The following is a 27,214-nucleotide window of genomic DNA, read 5'->3' as shown; positions in this document are numbered from 1 at the left end:
AATATAATAAGTGCACAAATTAGTAATTTGACAGTTTATTAAAAGCAATTTAGTCCAACAGGCAGTCTGTCTGAATATGAATATTGTGATTTCCACAGAACTCTTTTACTTGTCTGAATCTAAATGCTAATTCTCTTTTTTAAATCCTCACAGCTGAATTATTATCGACCTCTTGACCCTGATGGATCTGATATCTTTGTGTTGGTTTGTTCCTAGCACATCATAATTAATGTTGCTCCAGGATAATCATTACTACTTAACTGAAATACATAAAGTCTACATTTTGAGCAAGCCGTTGCGGCTGAATGGGCCCTGACTCAAAACATATTGTTACACTGTTAACTTATTATTACACTAATTTCACTTATTATTTCAGTGTTCTGTTGCTGTTAGATTAGTGTTATAATCCAGTGTCTCTTAAACCACTTCTGTTTCTTTACTCTCTCACTTTCTTGTAATTGATAGTAGTGCAGCTTAATGCTGGTGGCAACCTGCCGTCAACAGAAAAAGAAGAAGCTGCAGTTATTGTGAGCTACACCTAGCTACACCCATACTGTGAGGCGACTTCGCATTGATTTATTACTGCAACGCCTAAATCATGTCGAAAGTGAGAGCTGCACCAGGAAAGAGTTGGCTCACCAGAGAGGGAGTATTTTGGATTCAACAAAAAAAGTCAGCGTGTTATTCATCATTCAATTTGATAAACAGCATTTCCCCCAAAATGTCTATAGATAATGCCAAAATATTCCACAATAATCATCTAGTGAAAACCTGATATCGTCACAGCAATACTTTGGATTAAAAAAGACTCTTTCACAAAATTCAACGTGTTGGAAATGAAACCTCTCCCACAAGCGTATTTTTCTGGTCTTGTCGCAAAGCTATGACATCATTAAACCAGATTTTCATGCAGCAAAATTGTAATGTTTCAGAAACGACACCAACATGGAGAAATGTGATCGTACAAGTGATAATTCAGCTGTTTGAGCGTCATGTCTCTAGTGTGTTGCCTTCAGGTTTCTGTAAAAAGCAGCTTCATAGCTTCAGAGCCAAAGACTGACTGCTTACAGATGAACTATCCATAAAACACAACTGATGCTGTCCCACATGAGCACTAACTACAATCAGAAACCAGATTTAGATCCAGGGTCCCTCCACATGACAGGACCAGAAGTGATAATGGATCCCAGTCAATCAATATTACAGAGCACACCAGGACAGGATTGACACTATTTTATTAAAAATTACATTCATTAAAGAATAAAATAATAATAATCATGATAATGGATCCTGTCTCAGCTGATAATTTAATTTCTTCCTGCAAATTGCCAAACATACAATTTATCAGATTACTAGTGAACCTGAGGCTTTTGTGGCCCCTGGAGGGTCTGTAGGGTCTGGAGGTCTGGGGATCTGGGGGTCTGGAGGGTCTAGAGAGTCTGGGGGTCTGGAGGGTCTAGAGGGTCTGGAGGTCTGGGGATCTGGGGGTCTGGGGATCTGGGGGTCTGTAGGGTCTGGAGGTCTGGGGATCTGGGGGTCTGGAGGGTCTGGGGGTCTGGGGGTCTGGGGATCTGGGGGTCCGGAGGGTCTGTAGGGTCTGGAGGTCTGGGGATCTGGGGGTCTGGAGGGTCTAGAGGGTCTGGAGGTCTGGGGATCTGGGGGTCTGGAGGGTCTAGAGGGTCTGGAGGTCTGGGGATCTGGGGGTCTGGAGGGTCTAGAGGGTCTGGAGGTCTGGGGATCTGGGGGTCTGGAGGGTCTAGAGGGTCTGGAGGTCTGGAGGTCTGGGGATCTGGGGGTCTGGAGGGTCTAGAGGCTCTGGAGGTCTGGGGATCTGGGGGTCTGGAGGGTCTAGAGGGTCTGGAGGTCTGGAGGTCTGGGGATCTGGGGGTCTGGAGGGTCTAGAGGCTCTGGAGGTCTGGGGATCTGGGGGTCTGGAGGGTCTAGAGGGTCTGGAGGTCTGGAGGTCTGGGGATCTGGGGGTCTGGAGGGTCTAGAGGGTCTGGAGGTCTGGGGATCTTGTGGTCTGGGGGTCTGGAGTTCTGGAGGGCCAACAAATTGATGCCCGACACTCGCTGTCATCAACTAATCAGCAACTCCGAACATGAAATAAAATAAAAAAAAATAAAGGAATAATTTCCAAACACCTGTATCAGCCTCGATCCGTTCTCCCAGCTTCACCTCCTTCTTATTTATCCCCCAGTCATTCCCCTCCTCCCCCCTACTGGTTGGCCTTGTCGGCATGTCACCGATCGATGTACCAAGCGGCTCCTCGACAAAGCGTCAGCCACGGAAACCGATCAATAGGCCCTAATGTGGTGCAGCGACGGCACACTGGAGACAATAATCCTGACACCTCCTCCTCCATGACACACACACACGCACGTCTCCACCTTCACCTCCCACTACATGACACCCCATTGGTCGACAGTCAGAGCTGACAGACGGGTCGGCTGGAGTCCCCACGGATCGATAAAACCCTGTCGAGGGCCCGTTAGAAGCCTGGCGTCCGTGGGTTTGTCGGAGCGAGGAGGAGCTGAATTAATGCAGATTGGACTGTGGAGCGATGCAGCCGTCGCCGCGTTATACAGTGAGTGACATCACACAGAGAGGCTGAGATGCGACTGTCACGACTCTGTGGGATGTCTCTCTGTGTTGAGAAGTAGGGCTAAAAATATTTCAAAGCAAAAAAGTAAGAAAAACCACTGGATCAAATCAGAATCAATGTTTTTATTCTGTCCCCAATACTAGTGACAACCTAACAACACGCCTGAAGACTCTGACAGCCTCTGTTAAGAAGTGAAGTCAAGACAAATGTCCTCATTCTCTGAAAAAGGAAAAAATAAAACTCACTTTCTGACCAATATATTAAGATATAAGATATAAGATATATAAGAGATATAAGATATATATTATAGAGCTGTAACGATAAGTCGATTAATATAGTAATTGATTAGCTGATCAAAATAAATGACAACTATAAGCTATGAGCAAAAATGTCAAAACATTTGCAGGTTCCAGCTTATTAAACATGAGGATTCGCTGCTTTTCTATCACTTCTGACAGTGAATGTTTTTTAGAAGAAATTTATAGACACTTTCACAGTCACTTTCTCTGGAAACTGTTATTTTTCATGACTTCTTGACAATTGGTTATTTGTGAAAATAACCAGCGATTGGTTGATGATGACATTAGTTGCAGCCTGAATCCTCACTTTATAAAATCTGTTTGTTGAAATGTCTCCATGTTATACAAATGCTGTCATTCTCAACTTTTTAAAAATTGTCCCGTTTTCTAAAATCTTTGTTGCAGACTTCCAAAAAATCTTCACTTTCTAGAAACTGTCAAAAGAAGTTCCACTTTCCAAAAATCAGCATCAATGCTTCTGCAAAAATGTCTTTGCTTAGAAATGTATTTCATGGTCAAGGTCTAAAACTGAAGTTGGTTTGCACGGAAAAATATATAAAGAACACACACACACACACACACACACACACACAGACACACACACACACACAGAGCAGAATGTGGACATTAACCCACAAACAAGCATGAAAGTGGACATGCAATCACACACTCACAGGACTCTTGCATCAGGAACGATGATATATAAATATCGACCATGTTTGTGTGTATGTGTGGGTTAGTGCATGTGCAATGCGCGCTCGCGTGTGTGTGTGTGTCTGATGCAATCCACATCCCTCCTGGTCAAACTGGAGCATTTTAATCCGGAGGAACAGAGCCAGGATCAGAATCAATAATGCAGAAGTGGTCGTTATCCTAAAAGTATTGTCCCCCAGGGGTGTGTGTGTGTGTGTGCGTGAGCGTGCAGGGCGGAGGTCTGTTTTGACTATAAAGGTGGATGAGGTAGTGGTAGGTCATCGTAGGAAAAGACACACACACACTCTTACTGGAGTTCATTTACAACCACCAGGGTATTACAAAGAGCAACACACACAGACACACACACACACACACACCGGTCATCCGTCATTCGGACGCTGACATGACAGCTCTGTGGGGGTGAGGAGGGGGGAGGGTGGGAGGGTGAGGAGGGGGCCTCATCCTGGGGAGCCACGCGCCATCTGGCAGGGAATTCTGGGAAGTCCTGAGGAGGCTGAGAGCACCGAGAGGGGAGGAGGTGGAGGAGGAGGAAGAGAAGGAGAAGGATGAGGAGGAGGTGGAGGAAGTAATTGACGGCCATGTTTGATTTTGTTGGTGGTGAAGGTATTGTGGTTAACTGGTTTATATGTTGAGTTAAGTGGTTTATATTTTAAGTTAACTGGTTTATATGTTGAGTTAACTGGTTAATATGTTGAGTAAACTGGTTTATATGTTGAGTTAACTGGTTAATATGTTGAGTAAACCGGTTTATATGTTAAGTTAACTGGTTTATATGTTGAGTTACCTGTTTTGTATGATGAGTTGACCGGTTGGTATATCGAGTTGCTGGTTAATATTATGACTTAACTGGTTTATATGTTGAGTTAACTTGTTTATCTCTAAATTGAAACGTACTATGCAGACTTAACCTTCGTCTATCCAAACCTTAAAGCTGGTGACCTCGACCTTCCACCTCCACATTATTTAAACTGTTAAAGCAGATTAAATCTCATGTTTTATATGTCCAGTAAATCGTCTCTCTCTGTATTTTGTTTCCCATCAGGCCATCCTGTATGAAGGTCAGGACAAGAATCCAGAGATGTGTCGCGTCCTCCTCACCCACGAGATCATGTGCAGGTAAGATACAGGGCAATTATAAATCCTGAGAATGATCTCACAGGAGCTAATCGGGGATCTGGTGTATTGGGTCAACTTTTAATTCTATTCTTAGGTCAACTGAAGCATCATTGAACATATACATGTTAACATGTTTACACAGTTGACTGAACCTCAGCTGGTCTACAGACTCATTTAGACCAGTTAACATCAGAGATAAACTAGACAAAGACACACATGAACCAGTTTCCTGCTTATCTTAACCAGTCTGCTGCTGTGTGTGCGTGTGGAGGAGAAGTGCTGTGGCTGAAATATATACAGATGCTCTTAGGTTGTGTCTGTGTGTTTGTTTTATATATGAGTGTGTGTCCTATTTTTATCTGCCCTCCTCCCACTCACTCTTCCTCACTCCTCAGTCTGAACCAGTAAAACCATCAGCAGACACGCAGGGCAGGAAACGTGTTGATTGGTGTGATGAACGAAAAACCAACAGCTGCTCTTTTTTTCTCTTAGACACAAACACCCACACACACACACACACACACACACCGCCTTTCATACATGTAACGCAGCTCATGGTGTTTTAAAGAGTGAGACCTAAAGAAAGATAAAATGAAATTATGGAAAATAAAATATCTGTAATGTGTTCATATTTAAAACAACCACTGTTTTATTTATTAAACGTTTATAATCACACAGATTCTTGTTATATCCTAAAGGTGAATCATATTTCAAAAAACAAAAAACAAAACAGTAAACAAAATGAAACTTTAATGAACCAGGAACAGTAAAACAGGTGTGTTGAGGTGTGAACAGGATGGAATACATTTGCAGTTAACTGCTTCTGTGAACTGATTGAGGCGCAATAGACTGATTTCAATATGAAGTCAACTGTTTAAGGTGTGAATAGATTTGAAAAAGATTGAGTAAACTGGTTTTATTTTCAGTGAACAGGTCTACACTTGGGGTCAGGGACGTGCACACGATTATAGAGGGGCAGGGGCTCAAAGTTAGAAAAGGGCAGTATGTGCGCGTAGCCAGCGCGTGCCAATTTTTTTTTCAGGTCTTAATAACACAATATGTAGATTCATTAATGTAAAATTAATAAACAAAGTACTCATAGAAAGCTAACTACTTAGCTGTGTATCCTGTGTAGCTGTGAGTGATATGCAATTGCCATTTCTTTTGTGTCAACAAATTATTGTCAACATGAGTTTATTCACATTATCATAATACTGAGGTTTAGAAGACATGCAATTCAGGTGCAATTCTTAAAAAGCAATGAAACACTGGTTTATTATTTGGCTATTTATTGGAGTGTAAGTGCAAACTAGAAATACATGCTACACATCTAAACATGTGACAAAACCAAGAAATGACTACTGTGGCTGTTACTGTGACTGTTAGAAGGAACAGCAATGTTTACAACAGCAAAGTCACAGTAAACTCAATATCTGGAAGAAGTTTAAGATGTGCGGTAAGATAAACAGCCGACACAGACAGCTGTCAGATTATTCTTAACTCTCATTAACAAGCAGTTAGATTAACAAGCACAAATGGACACTCTTCTGAAATATGACTCAGATTTAAGCACGTTGAATAAGTGGAAGGCGACTTGTTAGAAAGTAATGTTAATGGTTTATAACTCATAAAGGTTCAAGTCGCTCCACTGTCAATTCCATCTACATGCACGGTGGAGTTCACGATGAGGCAGCGGCTTCTCTCCCTCTCTCTCTCTCTCTCTCTCTGTCTCTCTCTCTCTCTCTCTCTCTCTCTCTCTGTGTCTCTCTCTCTCCTCTGTGAGAGACAGAACAGAGCCGCAGCAGACAGAGAAGCGGCTTAAAGGCTGAGGACACTCACAACACCATATTACGTACGAAATGCGTACGATAGATAACCGTTTTTATACCGCCGTTTTTTTTACATCCCTATGCACAACAGGAATTTATTTATTCATTAAAAAACACAAAAAAGGGCACTTTATAATATGAGACAAAAAGGGCAGGGGCTCAAGCACCCCTTGGGCCTGGTAAACCAGTTGAAGTGTAGTTAACTGGTACCTAAGTAAGGGATAATGTATAGGCGGGTACAGGGCTACTTGCCAACATGAAAGAAAACACATTGTGTCTTTTTACAATTTATTTGTTACAGTCCATAGTGTTTTTCAGCAGAGAAATATAGTTCGCCAAACCGATGCCGTTTCTCTTCTCCCTCTTCTCTGCTTTCCTCTCTTTTTCTTTTCTTCACCGGTGACGACAACTCAGCCTTTTGCCAAGAGTTGAAATCATTGTATTTTCCAAAAATATTAAAGTTAATGTGAAACTCATCCATACTAGTGGCCTAGGAGTAAGTTTTTTCTGATATGAAGTAGACTACAGATCAGCTGATGTCGCTTAGCGACCGAAGACGCTGGGGCGATAAGTGACCGGACTACTTGCGGAGCAAAGATTTTAGAGTGCGGAGTGATACGAAATATGTGAATCGGAGGCAAAAAGGTCACTTTTCTTGATGACGGTCAAATATGCTTAGCAGCGGTCAATTATACGAAAATAACTGACCGCCGAACGTTTTTAAGGCCCATTCAAGTGAATGGATCATTTTACAGCATTAAGAAGAGCCGTGTAATAAACTTGTTTACATGACATCATGTACAAATGTCAGTAAACTGGTTTAAATATGAAGTAAAGAAAATTGCAGCAGTGAATTAGTTATCCGGTTTATATGGGGAGTAAACTGGTGTGTTACATGTAGACTGGTTCATCTGTAAACCAGGTAAACAGTTTTAATCTTAGCATGCAGTAAACTGGTTTAAATGTGAGGTAAACTGGTTCAGGTGCAGTTATCTGGATTACCCGTGGAGTGAACTAGTGTGTTGGATGTAAACTTTGCATTAAACTAGTATAACTATGGTGTGAACTGGTTTAGATCAACAGGAAAGTTTTAATGGAAGATGTTGAACTGATGGAACCGATCATAAATTGTGTTTTGTAGTTTGACCTTTCCTCTTCCTCATCCTCCTCCTCTTCTCCATCTTCCTACTCTGTGTTATCTCCTCCTCCTCCTCCTCCTCCTCCTCCTTCTCCTCTTCAACACAACTTCAGTGTCTGTAAACTTCTCCTCCTCCTCTGACTTTTATCGGGGCGTCAAGCTCATTTCCCCCCTGCGAGATTTCTTCGATACAAGCTTCATTTCCATAATGACGGCTGGCTGTCTTCAGTCATTATGTGATTGAGTGCGATTATTAACCAGCGTTCCCCCTGATGGATGCTGTGTTTCCATTCACTAATGAGTGAGGGATCAGAGAGCGCCTCACTCTTTCCATCTCTCTGTCTTCGTGCTGTGACGCTCCCAGGTGAGCTCGTCTTTATAGGCGTCCCTGTTGGTTTGTCTACCTGGATCACACTCGCCCCACTACACCTTTAGGGTGGAGCTCCTGTTATAGAGCGTACAGGTGGAGGAACACCTTGTTATCCTCTAATGGGGTTAATATAAAATGAGAAACTAGCCGAGTCCGTCTTCTGTTTCCATCAACTTGTAGTGTTAAAACTATGTTTGATGTGACTATTGGTAAGACTAGACAGGTTTGTTATTCACCCAGACAAATAAAAGAGCTCTGCATAGAACTACATAAGAAATAAAACATGATCGAAATTAGAGAATTGCATCAAAAAGACAATAAAAACAACCAAAAATCTGCAGATATGTTGTAGAGATTCAAAGAAATCACATCTGAAATACAAAAACAAGATTAAGCAAATAAATAGTTGGAGATTAAAAGAATTGAAAAGCCACAGTCAACAGAAATGTTATAATCCCTTTAAATAAAGAAATAAAAAAAAATCATTTGAATAAACTGACAATTTAAGTGGTGTGAGTATGACTTTTATTTTCTACTAATCTCTAATCATTTAGAGTCAATTAACTATAATTACAGGTGTTTCTAGAGAAAAGTTGTGTAATGACAGTTTAAATACTGGAGGAAGCAGTGGTGACATGAAACACATGTTGACTTGATTAACATTTAAAAGAAACCAAACTTATTTGACTTATTCCTGTTTTACTGTAAAATTATTGTGTATTTGCATGTTTTTTTAAACACGGGAAAATTAGCTAAAATAGTCTTGACAACAGTTTGTTTGACAGTTTGTTTGTAATTTTCTTCAGGCAGCAGACCAAGAGATTGCATCAGAAGTAATTACTTGAAGACAAGTTTATTTTTATTCATATAGCACCAGTTCACCACAAAAAGCAGGTCTACATGATACTTTTTAATTCGTTTATTTACACAGATCCAACATTTCCCCTATGATCAGGCTGTAAGCGGCAGTGGCGAGAAAAAACTTCAGTCTCTCTCTCAAATTCAGTGTCCTCTGAACCATGTGAGTCCTTTCTTCCCGAACAGAAACTATTTACCTCCTCAACCTAAACACGTGTCATGGCTTCACGCCTGAAAAAGGTGAAAATTAGTGCGTTGTGTTTCCACCTCCATTTAACATCTTCTCCAGTCAGGCTCCAACAACACAAACGGATAAATTAAAATAATCAAAAATGAGATTATTTTCCTTTACTGGACAGAGGAGCTTTAAAGACTCTGTATGCGTGTGTGTGTGTGCGCGCGCGCGAGTGTGTGTTTGACCTCTCCATCGTATCATTGCGGCACATTAACTATTCTTAAACGGGACTCTGCTGCTTTCCAAAACTACCAATCACAACCCAGTGAGCAGGCACAGCGGCGGCAGCCAGGTTGGCACGCTGGCGTTGCCAGCGGGCTCCCGGAGGCTCGCCAGCTCCGGGCCGCTCGCCTTGCCACCTCGCTCCCTCACTGGCTGCCAGGCTGCGGGCGATACTGAGAAAAACCTGCTGCCGCACTTGCCCAGAGGAAGGCTGCTTCCGGGCCAGGCGGCGCTGGCTGGAGCGAATCAACGGGTTCGGCTGCTGCTGCCGAGGCGTTCCAGGCCTTCGGGTAATTACAACACTTGCCCTTTGAAAGCGAGCCGGCCCGTCCTGCTCGGTGTTATCTGGACCCTGTGATCCGAGAGCTGGCCGGCCTCTGAAGCCGCACTGCGCCATCCTCAGGGAGCCTTTGAAGGGCTCTCAGTGTTTTTTTTCATGGTGTGATAGTGGAGCGCCGACATGCCCGGACAAACCTTCGCTTTGTGCTTTAAGTAGATTCCACTTGTGGCGACGTCTGAATTGGCGAGGAGGAGCAGCCAGCAGTAATGATGCTTGTGTGGCCCGGCCGCCGCTTGCTGGCCAAACTGGCTCCTCTGGCTGAATTATTTTTGGGGCCTGTGTGTTTGTGTGTGTGTTTGTGTGTGTGTGTCTGTGTGTGTGTGTGTGTGCAGCGACCTGAGGAGGCTGTCTGCAGCAGCAGCATGGGATAGACTCTCTCCGCCAAAATGAGTGACAGCAGCAACAAACACACACTGTTTGTTTTATTTTTGCTGTGTTTCAGCCTGACACACAACACACACACACACACACACACACACACACACACACACACACACACACACACACACACACACACACACACACTCTGGTGGCTTCACACTCCCTCTCAGGTTGGTGTGTGTTGTTCCTCTCAGTCATTAGCCGGCCGTGGTGTTAGCCTGTTTGCGGCCCGGGGGGAAACGTCATTAAGGCGATATTGTGGACACTCAGCCAAGGTTTGTTTTCGTCTTTGGAAAGGGGCCCCGGGTCCCTGGAGGGGCCCCGGCAGTGCTCCTGGGGTCCAGTTTGTTTATAACACTTCTTTGGCAGTTTGGAGGAGGTTGTCACCACAGCAGCACCAGTGGGTTTCCAATGCTAATTGGTCTCCTGGAACTTTCACTAATGGTTCCAAGTAGCTGGGGGAATAAATTATTGTGTCGTGTTCTATGGCAACAGTCGCACATACACTTCCATACAGACACATAGAGGCAGCGGGGACACAAACACAGCGCTTAGTTTATGATTTTTCTGTACTTAGAGATCAAACGGCGCAATAAATGATTCATAAAGTGTCTCATTTGGCATTCGCAGCCTCAATTTGACGCTTGTTTGTCAAATGGCAATTTGATTCAGGACAGCATGGGGTGAATGCAGGAGTGTAATTGGACGTCGCGGGTCATATGCAATATGATTAATTTTTAAGAATTACCGGAAGATATGTTAATGACCCTCACAGCGATAAGAAAGGAGAAAAAAATTTAATTGATTGTGTGGAGCAGCTTGTCAGGAGATTACAGGCAGAGATGAGATGTTGTGTCAGGATGGGGTTGGTATTAATGATGGATGGATCACTTCTGTCACGTCCTCATATTTACATCTCACAGAGCTCCAGCTGATGTTTAGGCTCATAAATTCATTTTGACAAAGTTCTTACACTTCTGTCTTGCTGGAGGTTTAAACATGTGAATATTTCCTCTGTGTGGGAAAATGTTTCACTGACTGAGACTCAAATCTTCTCATGTCAGAGGAGAAAAACGCCGACTTAAAGACTCGTTGGCAGCATGTCATCACAAGAGAAGGATCCTCATTGGCTGATTCTTCTTCCTGCCTAAACAAATTAATTAATCACACTCTCTTTCCATGACTGAATAAACCGAATAAACAAACTGACCTTAAAGGACAACACAGTTTATACTGTTTTACTGTGATTATATGTGGCGGACCCTGCCACCTCTCTAGCTTCAAACAGTGTTGTGGGACCTTATTTTCCTCTTTATTCACTGATGGAAACAGTTTGTATTATTAGCTCATTAATATTGTAAATACTAAAACTCAGAGCTTGATTTTCTTCTCTAAAACTACACAGAGCTCCTTTAAGTTTAATTATAATATTATTTATGCTGAAATGATCAAAAGTAAAACTCACTGTGCTGCTGAATGACTTGTATCACAGTCATCATATGATTTGTTAACAGATCATTATTATTAAAATAAAATAAAAGAGTTATGATGAGAAGAGTTTCGATCCAGAGTCATGAGAAGTCCTCAGAAAGTCCAAAGGTTAAGAATTGTGTTAGAAATACAGTTGGGTGAAAAAATGGATTCACATAAGTATCATGATTCTCTCCAACGATTCAGAATCTATTCATGAATGTCAAAAATCGATTTTCCGAATGTTAATTAGTAGCGTGATGTTGACTAAATAAAACGGTGGAACTGCGAGGGCAGTGTTGACACTTTACAGAGCGCACACGCTACAGTTGTGTTGAAGTTGATCATTAAACAAGGCAGCGGCTGTTTTTAATTAATGACTGGATGATTATCTTTGAGAGACGGACATGAAGCAGGCCACTGCTTGATGAAATGATTCTAAATCAAGTAAAATATCAAAATGGAATTGTGAGATTACCAAAGATTCACACCCCTTGTTAAAAAGATGTTGAAGCAGCTTATTAATGCTTCTATTTACAGACAGCAGAGACACTTGGAATTAATCTGACAGTCAGGTGCAAGTAAAGCTGTGTTTGTCAGAAAACACCAGTTTCATTACAATATTATGTCGATTTCTTTGATGACAATACAATATTTGCTGATCTCACAAAGTCTGCCACGATACAAGTTTGATTCGATTCGTTCCAGAAGCCTTCGACCAGCATGAGATGATGTCATCACTTCATTTAACACGCTCAGTTACAGAAAAAGCTGTCACTACTTTATCTTCCTTCATTTTACCACTTTTAAACCATAAAATGAAAAAAAAACATGGCTTAACAATAAAAACTTTAAACAAAAGTATAGAATTTGTCTCAGTAATAACCGTCAAGGAGACAAAACAATTAGTTTTGCTACTTGTTAGCATAAATTAGCTTAGCAGCTAACAGACTTACTTCTATTAATAGCTTGGTAGATGACATGAATTATTTAGACTTTGTGTTAAGTACTGCTGGTTCTCGTCGCTGCATCTCCCAACAGAACAACACAGTTGACTCTCAGGCTGATCAACAGATCAACTGAAGTAGCTGTAGCTGCAGCAACAGGTTAATGGACTGAGCGATCCTCCGGTTCTATGTTTACTTGTCTTTTCTCAACAATCCAGAATATTTCCAAACATAGATGGGAGTAAATATCCTCATCATATTGTGCTCGAAGAAAACAGAAAAGGTGACAAAGATGTGCTGTGAGAATTTCAAAATAAAGGCGTATCTTAAAGATGCTGATACGGATCGATGTTTCCACTTTGTGTCAGTTATATTGGACCATTTATCAATGAACTGATCGATCGTATAGTGAGATAGACGGCAGATGAATTGTCTGATTCAGGAGGCAAGATGTGACAGATTTTAGAATTGGTCTGACTTTAAAACCTGATGATGTAAAATAAATAAATCCATTTGTTACCTATAATCTATACATGTTATTACAATAATTCATTCATTTATTACACTGACCGTTTCTCTGTTAAAACTTTAAAACTTATCATTTTGGTGAGTGATTAAAAGTGTACAGTACAGTAAGTAATTTAAAGTAATTTAAGGTTGTACTTGGGTACATTACCTGAGTAAATGTACTCAGTTACACTCCCTGATTGACTCTGTGGTGTGTTCACTGACAGCAGTACATCTGAACACTGTTCCAGCAGGTTTTCCTGTCTGATGGATATTAATGTGTTGGCTTCAGTGTGCTGCTGTTCAACATGCCACACTGACCCGCCACACCAACAGCCTCATTAGACTCCGCCCGCCCCCTGCGGAGCTGGAGCACAAAACCAGCGCTTCTTCCTCTGGATGCCTCCACAGACTGTTTGGTGAGCAGCCGTCGGGTTGGCTGGCTGGTTGTCAGGGGCGATGGCGCCGGGGGTCATTGGGGGCTGCAGTGGTGTCTCCATCGCTTGGCGTCATCCAACTGTCAGTGACCTTGGTTTGGACCCCGCCCAGCTGGACAGAGAGAGAGAGAGAGAGAGAGAGAGAGAGAGAGAGAGAGAGAGAGAGCGTGTGTGTGTATGTGTGTGAGGGGAAACGGGGCTGCTTTTCAAAATAAAAGTCAAAATCTTGGACACACAGAATTCATAATTATTTCTGAAGTTTCCTGGGAATAGTGATGCAGTCTGGGAGAAATTTGAGTGAAATCAGAGATAAAAGTAGTTACTGTGATTAGTTGTTTTGAGTTTAAAAGTTCTGTAAAAATCATCTTCAAAAATCAGTAAATGACCCAAAATGAAATTAAAAAATAATAACTCAAAAAGTAGGGTTGCTTTATTAATTTGTGTTTATTTCCAGATAACTCTGTAAATGGTTGTTTCAGTTCATTTAAATATTTACCTTTTAAGAATGACTGTGATTCATATTCTTGCAATGGGACTGTCACATTTATTGTATGAATTTGTGTAAAAAGAAAATATTAAATATATAGTGTCTAAAACATAATAAAACTCAGTGTGTTGTTCTCTCTTTCAGTCGGTGTTGTGATAAGAAGAGCTGCGGAAATCGCAATGAGACGCCCTCCGACCCCGTCATCATCGACAGGTAGGAGCTCACTTGAGTGTGGCTTCATACCTCAGACACCTGTCTCTCTCTCTCTCTCTCTCTCTCTCTCTCTCTCTCTCTCTCTCTCTCTCACACACACACACACTGTCTTATCCATGGAGTTGGCTCAGGTCTGATTTTACATCAGGTGGTCAAATTGTGAAGATGATCTGATCGGAGGTGAATTGATGTTTAAGTCTCTTTATAATGAAGGATTCTGTCTTCTGTCCTCCTCTCTGACGGAGGGTTTTCAGGGAGTTTGAGTTAAACCCTTTTTTAGTGTCAGTTGTTGTATGTTGCTTTTTAGCTCCTTTGCTTCTTTACATTGACAAATCATCTTCAGTTCTTCCTCTCAGGCTGTTGATGGTTTTCAGGAAGAAAATCCATCACCGTTAGTGTTTCAGTAAACTCTGCTGACTGCTTTTTTTTATGCAGCTTTTGACCATGTGTCATGGTCTTCATGAGATGATGAGACTTATCTACATGATTTTGTTTTTGTCCAAGCACAAGTTGAGCCTGACAAGACGTTTGGAGGGCAAAATGGAAAAGATTGCTTCATGACTAACTTTATATATTGAGTAAGTGGACATGGGGCTCTTTAAAACTACTTTTTCTAACATGAAGAATGAATTCAGCTTGGATTGTTTTCCCGACATTTTCTCGTTTTAGTTTACAAAATAATCTCAACACAAGGTCCGTTCAGCAGTGTTTTGTGCATTTCAATCGTGTCTCATGATCTTCAGCAGCAGGTTGAGTCACCCAGTTTTCCTGGAGTTGTAGATGTACACATTTCCATTTCGTCTGAACATGTGCAGGATAAGTTGAGCTTCTGAGTTCGTTCTTGACGTTTTCAAACTCATTTTGTCTGGGCTGTTAGAGATCAGCTGCTGGAGAGCAAACTGGAGATGCTGTGAAAAGTTGTTTCTTTTAAACTACTATAATATTCTGGTCCTGGAACGAACCATCAGTGAGGTGACTGAGTGATTTAGACATGAAGATACTCAAGACTTTCTCAAGTCTCTGCACATTGATACTTAGACTATTATTATAAACTTCTAAAATGTGTTTTTTATATGTCAAACATGACAATCTTGAGTTCTGTTGCTCTTGCATTATGTTTCTGTCTTTGTTTAAACATCCATCTGATTCTTTTGTTTTTCTTCCTGTTTCTGTTTTGTGGCATCTCACTTCTTTTTCCTCACCTCTCACTTCCGACAGACGCTCAACTGTGTGAATTGTTCAATCAACACATGTGGTAAAATCAGGTTTAAACACTGCAGTACAACCCTTCCTCAAACTTCCATTAGATAAGAGCTGGATTTAATGTGACAAAGATAACAGATTGATTTTAAGAATTGTTAGTATATTTTGCTATTTCTAGGTAGCTGAGAGGTACAACTCCAATTTTAGCCTTATCTATTCACATTTAATCAAAAACTCGCAAAGTATGCCAAATTAGCTGTTAGCACGTCCTGTTTGCAGTGTGCACATGGAAGTACAGACAAGTGTTATCAGATTACTTTGATCCAGAGGTAAAGTTAAAGATGTGATAATTCTCAGGCAAGTTCTGCACTTCTTATTTTTATGTTTTCCAAGACAATTCACTGACTTTCAGTTGATAATGATATAGTGATATAGTGATAATGATATACTCAGGTAGTGCATTTCACTGTGAATCTATAGAAATGTGTTTCATGTCTGTGTGTTCCAGATTGGACTAAGTTATGACTCTGAAGAATGAGTTTCTAAGTGTTTGAAGGATATTACGTATTTTATAACGAGCAGTGATCATGTATTTTTCATCCAATGCCACATGAAAACTCCCGTCGTCCCTCGGTGTGAATATTATCTCCCAGCAGCCAATCAAATGCTTCCAAACATCAGCATCACAATCCTTTATTAACACCGCGTTCGTCCTCGCCGTCTAATCCCTCCACTCTCGGTGTCCTTGGAGTCGGCGGCTGTCCGTCACAACGCCCGGCTGTGATTGGTCAGGTTGAGCCAATGACCTCAGAGGAGGTCAGGAGGGAGGGAAAGGGGAAGGAGAGGGGGTCAGTACAAACTCCATGTTGGCTCATTAGAGAGGCCTTGGACCGTGGCCAGGACACACACACACACACACACACACACACACACAGGTGATACACACTCATATGTATGAGCACACACACACATCAACTTGAATTCATCTATAGAAGAAAAACATACAGTGCACACATGTTGGTACATGCCACAATAGGACTCCATCAGTGAGTCTACGCACACACACACACACACACACACACACACACACACACACACACAGTGGTCCGTCCTCTCACCTCCGGCTGTGTGTGTGTTGGGGTGTGTGTGTGTTTGATGGGTGTTTATAGAGGTTTTGTCACCTCTCTGTGTGTTCTGTCACACATGAGATGGACTCTATACATCCAACATCTACAGACGCGAGGCATTGTGTGTACTGCTGGTGGAGCTGTACAGTGACTCTGACCCATCCTCTGTTTCAAGATGAGGAGGTGAAAGTAAGAATATATGTTATTTTATTATTTCAAATATTGTTAATCATGACAGTTAATACATGTTAAAGATATGACATGATATAATGTGTAAAAACAACTTGATCTGTGTTCAACCTTTACACAGTCCTAAATGTTTCCTCATGGTAGAGGTGTGTTTCATTTAGGCGCCTGTCATTGTCACTTCAGGAGAGAGTCAGAGAGCAAGACAAAATCTAATGTTAAAAAACACCTCGTCTGAGTCACGTCAGGTAGATTTGCTTTGAGGTGAAGCTCTGAACTGAAGTCAACACTCAGCAGAGACTCTGGTTCTGGTTCTGGGTCTCTGTCTCCTTTCTGTTACGTTACGTTCATGAAGTAAATTCCATTCCCCCACCAGCTCCAGTCAGCAGTCAGCAGTCAACATTATAGAACAGAAACACCCGACAATGGCGGTCACCTCCGGATCACGCCTGCAGTCAGGCTGATACACAGGAGTGAAGATAAATCACCTTTTTAAACTGAGCTCTCCTCCTGTCTGTAAACATCTCTGGATCAGAGCAGAATCTTATGTGACCGCATGTGTTTATTCCTCCCGAATGTGTGAGCATGAGGAATAGAAGCTTGGAGGTGGTCCAGGCATGTTCTGCTGGAGGTCAGGTTAAGTAAAACATGACAAGGCAGCAGCTCATACATTGTACTGAGCAGGAGGTTTGTTCTGTGCTGATCAGTGGAACAGATTGTGGATTTAACTGTTGACTGTTTAACTATCCCCTCCTGAAGAATCTGACCGACTGAACGACAGAGCTGAGGCAGCCATGTTGTTGTGGCTTTATCCTGCAGCCTGTTACCCTCAGTTTACTGTCACACATCCAGACAGCTCCGTTGTGTTGTTGTGTCTGGTGTGTCGCTGTAATTATCAGTTATATCAGTTTGTTTGTCTGTAACATCAGAACAAACTGCTGCTGCTGCTGCTGGAGAATGTCTGAAATCATTTAGCTGTTCCTCTGCAGCTTTAATTAGGACACGACAGGACACTGATACTAGTCCACTAACCCAGGGAATACACACACAGCTATTGTCTGCATATTAATGGACACACACACACACACACTAACATGAACACACATATATGTGCAGACACACACACTGTGTCAGTCGTCCTCTGTGATTTACTGCAGCTCCACTGGCTTCTCTGCATTTTAGCGCCAGTTAAGAAATTCAGTATTTATTATAGTGACCCCCCCCCCCCCCCCCCCCCCCAACACACACACACACATACACACATGCACGCACACACACACACACATACACACACACTTTGTGGTAAGGGGGTGGGGGATGGGGGGGATTTGGGGGGTGGTTTAGTGACCCATCATGCAAATGCTGAGCTCAGTAGCTACAGTAAAGCGGTTTAATGTTGTGAATTCACGTCTCGCTGGAGTAAATCAAACTGACACACACACACACACACACACATACCACATACACACACACAGATCTTTATGTTTTATCCTTAACTCAACGCTCCTTTCCTTTTTGCATTTTTCTTGTTTTATCTCTCTTCCCCGTTGTCTCAGATCGCTGGAGGCACATGAACATTTTCTCCATCCATTTCGTCATCTGTGACCTCTGACCTTTGACCTCCTTAAGCTGATTGGGTGTATGAATAACAGATTGATCACAGTATTGGTGTGTTTGAGAGTTGTTGGTCCGGGGGGAGTATTTAGTTTTGGTTGATGGTTGGTTTTCTATGACATCCATCCCTCTAGCACATTTGATAAACATCAGACCTCACATTTAAACTCTCCAGAGTGAAATATTAACAACAAACACGGACATATGTATTTACCATTTATTTAGCTGTTACAATTACATAAAGCTGCAGCAATTCATCGTCTAGTTTTCAACTATAAAATTAATCACCAACTATTTAGATAAGTGAGGAATTGGTGTAAAAATATCCAGAAAATGCTGAAAAATGTCGTCCTTAAATGTATTGTTTCGTCCAAAACAATTGAATTATGGCCTTTTTCTGAAAAAATTACTCAAACCAATAATCGATAATCAAAATTGTTGACAATTTATCAATATTGAAATATCTGCTTACTGCTCAGATTATACTATCAAGTGTCCTGAGGAGCAGTGGATGAATGACAGAGGGATTTTGGACACAACTGTCGACTATATGAGAGATTTTGCTGTTGATTTTTTAAAATATCATCTTCCGAAGCTGTGAGCAGCAAAACTGAACTCCATCATCCTCAGTCGTGCTCATGAGGATGAACATAAACCTCAGAGACACAGATTCCTGTAGAGGGCAGAGAGGACAAATATTTGTGAATAATGTGAACTGATCCTTTAATTCAAATCAAACACAAGCTTCACTCCAAAAAATAGGAACTTCTTTTAGCTCGGACAAAGAGATGCTGTCGTACACTAACCGACGTGTGTGTGTGAATATAAATGTGTGCTGATGCTCCTCTCAGAGGTCGCTTTGTTTCCTCCGTTTGCCAGCTAATGGCCAAAATCCTGCCGAGGCAGCAAAACGTGGCGATGACGGATCGCCGAAACAGCACCGTTATTACACGCTAATATTGCAATTAGATGGGTGGACAAGTTGCCCGAGTGGGGCAATAAATTGCCACAGAGTGTCAGAGCGTACGAGGAGGCCGAGCTCTAATTACCCAGAACACACCTCTCAAGCCTCCCCCTCCTCCGCTGTCTGACCATCACCCTCCTGCTTTAATGGTCGTGCCTTACATAGAGGTCATGACCCCCCCTTTACACACACACACACACACCCCCCCCCCCCCCACCCACACACACACACGCACACACACACACACACACACACACACACACTCAGAGCACCACTTGTTCCTCTAACGCCATTTGCAGCTTGGATCTTTACAGAGTTTAGAGTGATGAAGAGCGACTTTTGACCTCCTGGTATTGAACCTGGAGCCCCTGATATCACCATCCAATCCGTGGGTCTCTCAGAAACAGGCCCAGTCCCTTACTTTTCTACAAAAAGCAAAATAATCAAATATATCTCTAAATACAGACCTGATATGGTTTTAGTCGTGCTCATGTTTCTGTCAGATTAAACATTAAAACTACATTTCCCATAAGCGGAAGAGGAAAATTAAGGCTGAGGGTTTTCAAAACAACCTCTGAGTTTTTATCTTTTTGTGCTGAGTTTTCTTTTCATCATTCGCAAAAAGCAGCTCCTGCACAGCGTCTTCGTCTCGCAGTTAAGATGCTTTATCATCTCCTGGGAGCAGAAAAGAGGCTGCAGAGCGAGCATCAGCAGAGGGAGAGACAAAGGAAGGTTTGATTTCAAGACACGATTCGGGAAGAAACAAAACAGTAACTTTCTATTGCTTTTATTGGTTTACTCTCATTCATGTCAGCTAGGGATGTGAAATCGGCCCTGTCTTCAGATCATTCGATCGTGGCCACTGTCGATCACCGATGGGCGATCCAATCACCTGAGAGGGCAGGCGGGCTCAGCTAAAAAAAAAAATAAAAACCTCGCCTGGCGCTAACATGGCCGACAAGGCTAAATCGGCTATTTGGGCATAATTCAGGTTTTTCCCGGATGTCAACTGTGAGCCTAAAGACCTAACGCAACCTATCTGCACAATATGCAAAAAATGTGTGGCCCTCCAGGATGGGTTGCAAGCATGGGGAGTAGGAGAGGAGAAAGTGGTCTGCATCACCACCGACAACAGAGCCAACATCGTTGCAGCTGTTCGTGATCTGAAGTGGCCATGGATCAGCTGTTTCGGGCATAATTTGAATTTGGCGGTCAACAATACCTTGAATAAAGAAAAAGCCAAAACGGACTGGGCTTTCGGTGTGTGTCGCCAAATAAACAGAGCCTTTTCACACAGCTGGCAAAGGCGGCAGCAACTCAGGAAAGAACAAGAGCAACAAGGGATAAAGAAACCGCTTTCTCTGATAACTCTAAGTAAAATATAGCCTAAGAAATACAAATACAAACGAAAGTAACCAAATTGTGGCCTTTACGCTACATACATAGCCGTTATTCCATATTAAACACGTTTTTTTATTAACTAAGCGATAGCCAAATCTGTTTCAATCTGGTGTTTTTCTGTTAAAATCATACGCTATTTTTTTTTCACTTGTTTTTTGTACAGTAGGCTGTGGTGTTTTATTGCTTAATGTTTTGTTAAGCTTTAAGTTCGCTCGAAATAATGTCTAATGACAGACAAACCTCTATTATTTTGAAGTCATTTTATGTTGGTAGCATTTATATTTTTGTAAGACAATCTACCCTTGTACTGAGCTTTTTTGTTTGCACATTATTTTGTTTATTACAGCCTATTATTTATTTAGAAATATAGGTTTTGCGCCACATCTGCCTGAGCCTCTTCTTGGCGAATAATTTCCGCTGTAGGCTCCTTATTTGTTTGAAGTGACAACTATGTTGGCAGCTGTAAGCAGTCACTTATTTATTCACTTATTTATTTAGTCTATGTAAGACAGAAGTGTCTGTGGCTCAAAATTTTATTTTGGTTTGGTTATTTGTGTGAGGAGCATTTCATTTACGCACATTGATCTCTCGACTTAATAAAGTTATTGTTGTTCAAATATATGCATGAATTATTTCTTTTGTGACTAAAAAGAAAGATGATATAGCACACCACTTGTGGCGCAGAGAAAAGTGTTTGGTAAACAAGCAAGAAGGTGAAGAACAGAGGAGTCCGCGGCGCGTACCTCCGAAAAAAGTGAGAAGGAAAAAAAGATACAACGGGGTGTAATTAAGAGTTTAATATTCACTCCTCAGTTGCACAGATCAAAGGGCTCTGTATGCAGACATGTTGCTCCACGAGAAACATTTTTAAGTACACAGTAGAGCGCAGGTTCTAGAGATTTTTTCTTTAACATCTTATGGTAAATTAATTAAAGATCGCCATTTGAAAAAAAGATCACGATCCTCCCCTCGATCGCCGATAGACGATCCGATCGAAAATCACTCCATCCCTAATGTCAACCTTTTATTCTTTTATGTTTTCATTCTTTTGTGTTCTTTAATTCAGCGAGGTCACCTCGATTAATCTGGATACAGATTACAGTAGTTTCGGTGCTAAAAATGAGTCATGGATTATCACTGGATGTTTTTCCATGTGGCAACGTACACTTCTGCAGACCACAGATTTATTGAAATGTTGTAGTTAATCTCTGATGGCCTGATTAGAAAAACACTTTGTTAGTGTAAGAAAAAGACTTTGTCTCAAGATACTTGCTTCTGTCAGCACAAACACGGCTGGAAAATGTCCCTACGTCTCTTTGAAAAAACCCTTACAAATATGAAAAAAAAACTCCAACAGTGATCTCTTGCTGGGCAGCCATCACTGTAACTTCTTCTTTTTGGCCGTTAAACACCATAAATATCCTGCAGCATCCTTTCAGCCTTTGAGGACGACTGCCGACTGTCAGCTGTGGGCATGGCTTAGACCTGACAACCAGCGAGAGAAGAGATTGTTGGGTTGAAAACAACAATGGGGGCTCCTCCAGAGGTTAGCATGGCTTCTATAGCATCAGTTCCATCAGAACCGGAGAGTTTATTTGATTGAAAGAAGAACTGAATGATTTCAGTCAGAGTTTGATTAACCAACGGGCTCTGCTGGTGGTGGCGCTCTCGCACTGATGATCTGAGTTTTTAAACCAAGTGTATTTTTGGAAGGTGCCTACCTTTTACAGTTTATTAGGCCGACTCTCCAGGTTGTTTTGCGATATTTGCTAGTCAAACATCTGATTAATTGATAAAAAAGTCAAAGCTAAGAAGGAGGAAAGTCAAGCACAACTCCCAGGTTGCATTTCACTAACAAACATCCAATCACACACCTTCAAACTGATCACATCTTGTCTGTAAAGAATGGAAATCTTTACATCCTCCTCTAAAGCTACCACCCGTGTTTTTGGGTGAAAACTTTGGATGTGATTTCAGATGTGGCGCTCTAAGTCCTGTTTCACTGCATGTGTGTGTGTGTGTGTGTGTGTGTGACTGTGCATGTGTGTGTTGGACCCTATGGAGGGTTAACTCCACAGGGGGGTGGGAGTCAGTAGTGGTGGAGGGGGTTATCTGCCCCTATGGACCCTTCCCAGCAATCGTAGCATATTGATCGGACGAGCGAGGCCCATCGGAGCCGGCCAGATTAAGAGTATAGATTTACAATAAAAGCAGGACATTACTGGGCAGGCGAGGCTAAAATTGAAAGGGGGAGAGAGAGAGGGTGAGGGGTGAGGGAGTGGGTGAGGCAGTCAGAAGGGTAGGAGGGCCTGGAGGTTGCCGCAGGGGTTTCTGGGTAATTTGAGTTGAGGGTGTTTGTGACAGTGGATACATGCAGGTCAACTGCTTTGGCGAGATTTCAGGTTTATGTTGTTATTGAAGGAAACCGTCATCGCCATGACGTGTTAATCTGGATTTATGGCGCTGACATGGATCTGTAGAGGCAATGCCCCATGGGTAAAGTGGGATCAGATGTTGATGTTTTACTTTGAGGATGGGTTCCGATAGAAAGATGGAGTCTGTCAGCAGGCACCTGTCAGTCTCTGTTCTGTCCACCCACTACAGTGACAGACAGACAGACAGACAGACAGACAGACAGACAGACAGACAGACAGACAGACAGACAGACAGACAGGCAGGCAGACAGACAGGCAGACAGATGGACAGACAGACAGAGGTCAGACTGGATGCTCCTCACAGACCTCTGATGTCCTGCATCTGGAGTGAATTTGGGGGCGAGTTAGTGTTTGAGGTTGGGCTGTAAAATATAGATGGTGGCTGGACGCTGCAGCAGGTGGCCTGATGTTTACACTGAATTATTCACCAACACACACGCAGCCACAGCTGAGCACAAGGACACACACCTAGTTTACATCTGATTTTGGGACCCATCAGCCAGCAGCAATCTCTGACAACATCACTGTCTTTAACAGACTGTGGTACACTACTTGTATAAGCTCAAATGTAAAGCCGTCATGTGAAACCTATATAGACATGCTCACTCTAAACTTTAGACACTCTGAAAATGGTGTATCCAAATATTTCGCCATCCTCGGGTCCATAAACAGTCTCGGAATTGCATAAGTTGGGTCTGCCTGGAAACCTGAGACATTTTCATTCAGGCTTCCAGTGTTCACTCCAGTGTGTGAGACCAACTTTTGAAACTTCACTGTTATAAAATGACACATTTTGACCTCTGAGATTATCCCAGCCTCATGAAGCTTACTAAACACAAACTAGAGACTGAAGGCATTCTGAGTCTACATGTCTTTTATAGGTATATTGACGATAAGATGGTCTGTGAGTAATTTCCAGAGCAGAAGTGCAGCTGTCGCAATGTCGAAATGTTTGATACCAAACAACAGCATAGATTTCCTCCTATACCTCCCCAAATAGACATAAACCTGATCTGTGTTGGGTCTTTAAGGGTTAAAACATTATGTTTCTTATTTGTAAGAATTGTCTTTACTGACACAAAGAGTTCACATTCAGTTGAATCAATAAACACCAATCACGACACTAATCAATCCCCATTCTGTGGTCTGCTGGCACATTCAGAGTTTCTCTCCTGCAGATCAGAATCAGATGTTCATGTTGATTCCTTCATGATGTTTCCTTGTGTTTGCTCTTCACTGAGCTGTAAATCAGATTTAATTCAAAACATTTGATGTTGTGAGGACAAAGATTTTGTTAGCAGTGTTTAAAAACTCTGAATCTGGACAGAAACAGAAAGAGAGAGAGGAGAGAGGTTAAGAGTCGGCCCTGTTTTTAGAGTCATGTTTACTTAATGTGACCGACAAGATTAACAAAAATAGTACAGAGGAATGACTGTGTTTGTGTGTGTGTGTGTGTGTTTGTGTTGCAGCTCTGGGATGAGTTCTCATGACTGACCTCTGCCTCTGTTTCCACTAACTATCCTCTCCAGAAAACAAGCCTCAGTTTTTTCTCCGCAGCTCTTCATCTTCTGTCTGATCGACTGCAGAGTTTAGCTTCGTCTCCCAGATGTTCAGGTGTGTGTGTGTGTGTGTGTGTGTGTGTGTGTGTGTGTGTGTGTGTGTGTGTGTGTGTGTGTGTGTGTGTGGTGGAGGTTGGAGACAGGGATGGGTGGAGGTTGTAACCTGTCCCTGTGTCTGGGTGTCTCCATTAGGCCCTGGTGCAGCCGGGGCCTGCAGGGGCCCTCGGGGGCTCGGTCAGGTTTGATGTGATCCAGGGAGAAATGTTCAGTGGCCCGGGGTGCCCACAGCCATTTACCACAGGGGAGGATGGGTGGTGTTTGCATACCGTACAGACATGACGGATGGTGCAGGTGAGCTAGAAGACTGAGGAGTCCATGAGTCGATCCACCTGAAGTCCAGGTTGCTAAGATGATTTTGGTTTAGTCTTGATCCATCTGATCTGAAATATGGACATGGCGATGTCATGACAGCTGACATCATCATCAAAGGTCATGTGACATGTCTTTGAGTATTTTCTCAGTGACTCAGAAACACTTCTGTATGTTACCGGTGCTCACACTGTAAATGTAAACAAGATTTAAATGGAGAAAGTAGATATCGATAATTGTTAAACTAGAAAAATAAAATAATGCTAAAAGAGAGAAATAATGAACAGAATATGTTCATAAAACAATATAAGAAACAAATATCCAGATTTGTACTGTCAGAGGAAACATCAGGCTCTTCCTGTGTGAGTAGATATCGATAATTGTTTTGTCATCCATAATCGTGTCGTGATGTTATGATAGCCCAAACTAAGACACAATTAATAACACAATTAAAAATTGCAGCTCATTTTGAAATCAGCAACTCTTTTAATCACAACTCTGATCCCATGATTGACCAAATCAAACAATTTTGATGTCATGTTCACCTGATCTCCTTTAAGTTCTGTTTCCTTCAGTGTGTCACCTTCACCTGCACCGCTCAGTCAGAACAAGGCAGGTAAATGATATCAGGTGTTGTGACGAAGATATGCTATCAGCTCTGAAAGGTACTTGTAACAATGTAATCATGAATGTTTTATTTCAAACAGATACAAAATTTAACATTAAGAACTTTTCATCTGTTTATTGTAAATGTCCTCCCACTTTGGGTATCACCTGAATCATTTTTATTATTATTATACATTTTTTTAGCTTTAGTCTTTAAAAATGACAAACAAGATTGGTCATTTATTAGAATATTTGCTGATTGTTTTCTGAAAATCGACTTATCATTTATCATGACTGTGTACTGAGGGATTAAAACACACTTAGTGTTAGTAGGGCTCGTCACTATGAACTTAAAATAATACGTAAAAATAATTTGTCTCCTTTGTCAGTATAGTGGGATGACTGTTGGTGTTTGTATTGTAAGTCACTTTAGACAAAAGTGTCTGCTTAATGTAAATGTTTCTGATCAATAATCATTGTTAATGTGGATTTAATGGCTTTGTGGATAAGTATGAGAACAGTGACATCACTTTACTGTAATGAGCCTTTAAAACCAGGAAAAGACCAGGAAAAGAAGACACAAATGTCACCAAATAATGATACCCAACACTGTGCCAGAACCTGTCCCGGTTCAGAGCGGACCAGAACTGAATGCCCATGTCCAATCAGCTGTTTCCCATTTCCTGTTAATTGGATTGAGGAATTAGGGCCAAATGTGATTACATCACCACCTGCAGGTTTGTTAGCTGCCTCAGTGTCAACATCCAGCGGTGCTCAGCTGGAAACACCTCCCCAACATCCCCCACCGCACCCCACCTTCACCCAGGGTGGGGCGGGGCGCTCACCAGGGGATCATGGGAACTTTGGGAGCCCCACCGCCCCCCCACTACCACCACCGCTTCTTCTTCCTTCTTCTTCCCCTTGCCAAATCCCCCTCCCAGCATGCACCTCACCCCCTCAAGGCAAATCACCTTGTTAATCTCAGCACACACACACACACACACGCACACACACACACACACTAACAAACCTGCTGCTGTAAACAGGAGCTTGAATTTAATTAAAAAAACTCACTTCTTTTCTCTTTTTATACATTGTGCTATCGAACAACCAAAGATAGATGACAGAGAGGTGGAAAGAACGGTGGAAAGATATTATTTAAGAGCTCTATATTATAAATATATTTCCCCCAAATATCAAAGTGGATGCATCAACAGGCTTTTAAGGAATGTACGAATTATAGAAATATACAAAAACAAAATATCTCATCTGACTCATACTAGTTAAACAAAGTGATTGTCAGCACTGATACAGTAAAAAATTCAGATATTTAAAGACTAAAAGAAAATAAGCATGCTTTATTGTCCATGTAGTTTGTGCAGATTTTGCATTTTAAATCACACACCATCACCTGAAAGGATCAGCACCCGACACAGATTACAGATGATAAAAACATAATCCACAGGCCCCAAATCTACTGCTGAGAACGATTTATTTTACTAGTTGATATCGATCTTGTCTGACCATGACTCATGGTGCATTCATTTACTGTCGGAATTATCAAGAACAACATCTTTCT

At 41.9% G+C, this 27,214-nt stretch overlaps 1 protein-coding gene across 1 annotated transcript in view; it reads left to right on the top strand.

The window, feature by feature from the left end:
- Positions 1 to 27,214, top strand: part of LOC115569297 (transcription factor COE3) — a 114,663-nt gene that overhangs the window by 26,923 nt on the left and 60,526 nt on the right. The window contains exons 5-7 of the mRNA XM_030397328.1: positions 4,664 to 4,737; positions 14,103 to 14,171; positions 24,853 to 24,899. Of these exons, the coding sequence (XP_030253188.1) occupies positions 4,664 to 4,737; positions 14,103 to 14,171; positions 24,853 to 24,899 (190 nt within the window). The remainder of the gene's footprint in view (positions 1 to 4,663; positions 4,738 to 14,102; positions 14,172 to 24,852; positions 24,900 to 27,214) is intronic.

This window comes from Sparus aurata, chromosome 18 (assembly GCF_900880675.1).
Source record: "Sparus aurata chromosome 18, fSpaAur1.1, whole genome shotgun sequence".
Lineage (NCBI taxonomy): Eukaryota > Metazoa > Chordata > Actinopteri > Spariformes > Sparidae > Sparus > Sparus aurata.
Note: the sequence above shows the minus strand (reverse complement) of the source record. Positions and strands in the feature narration are given on the sequence as shown.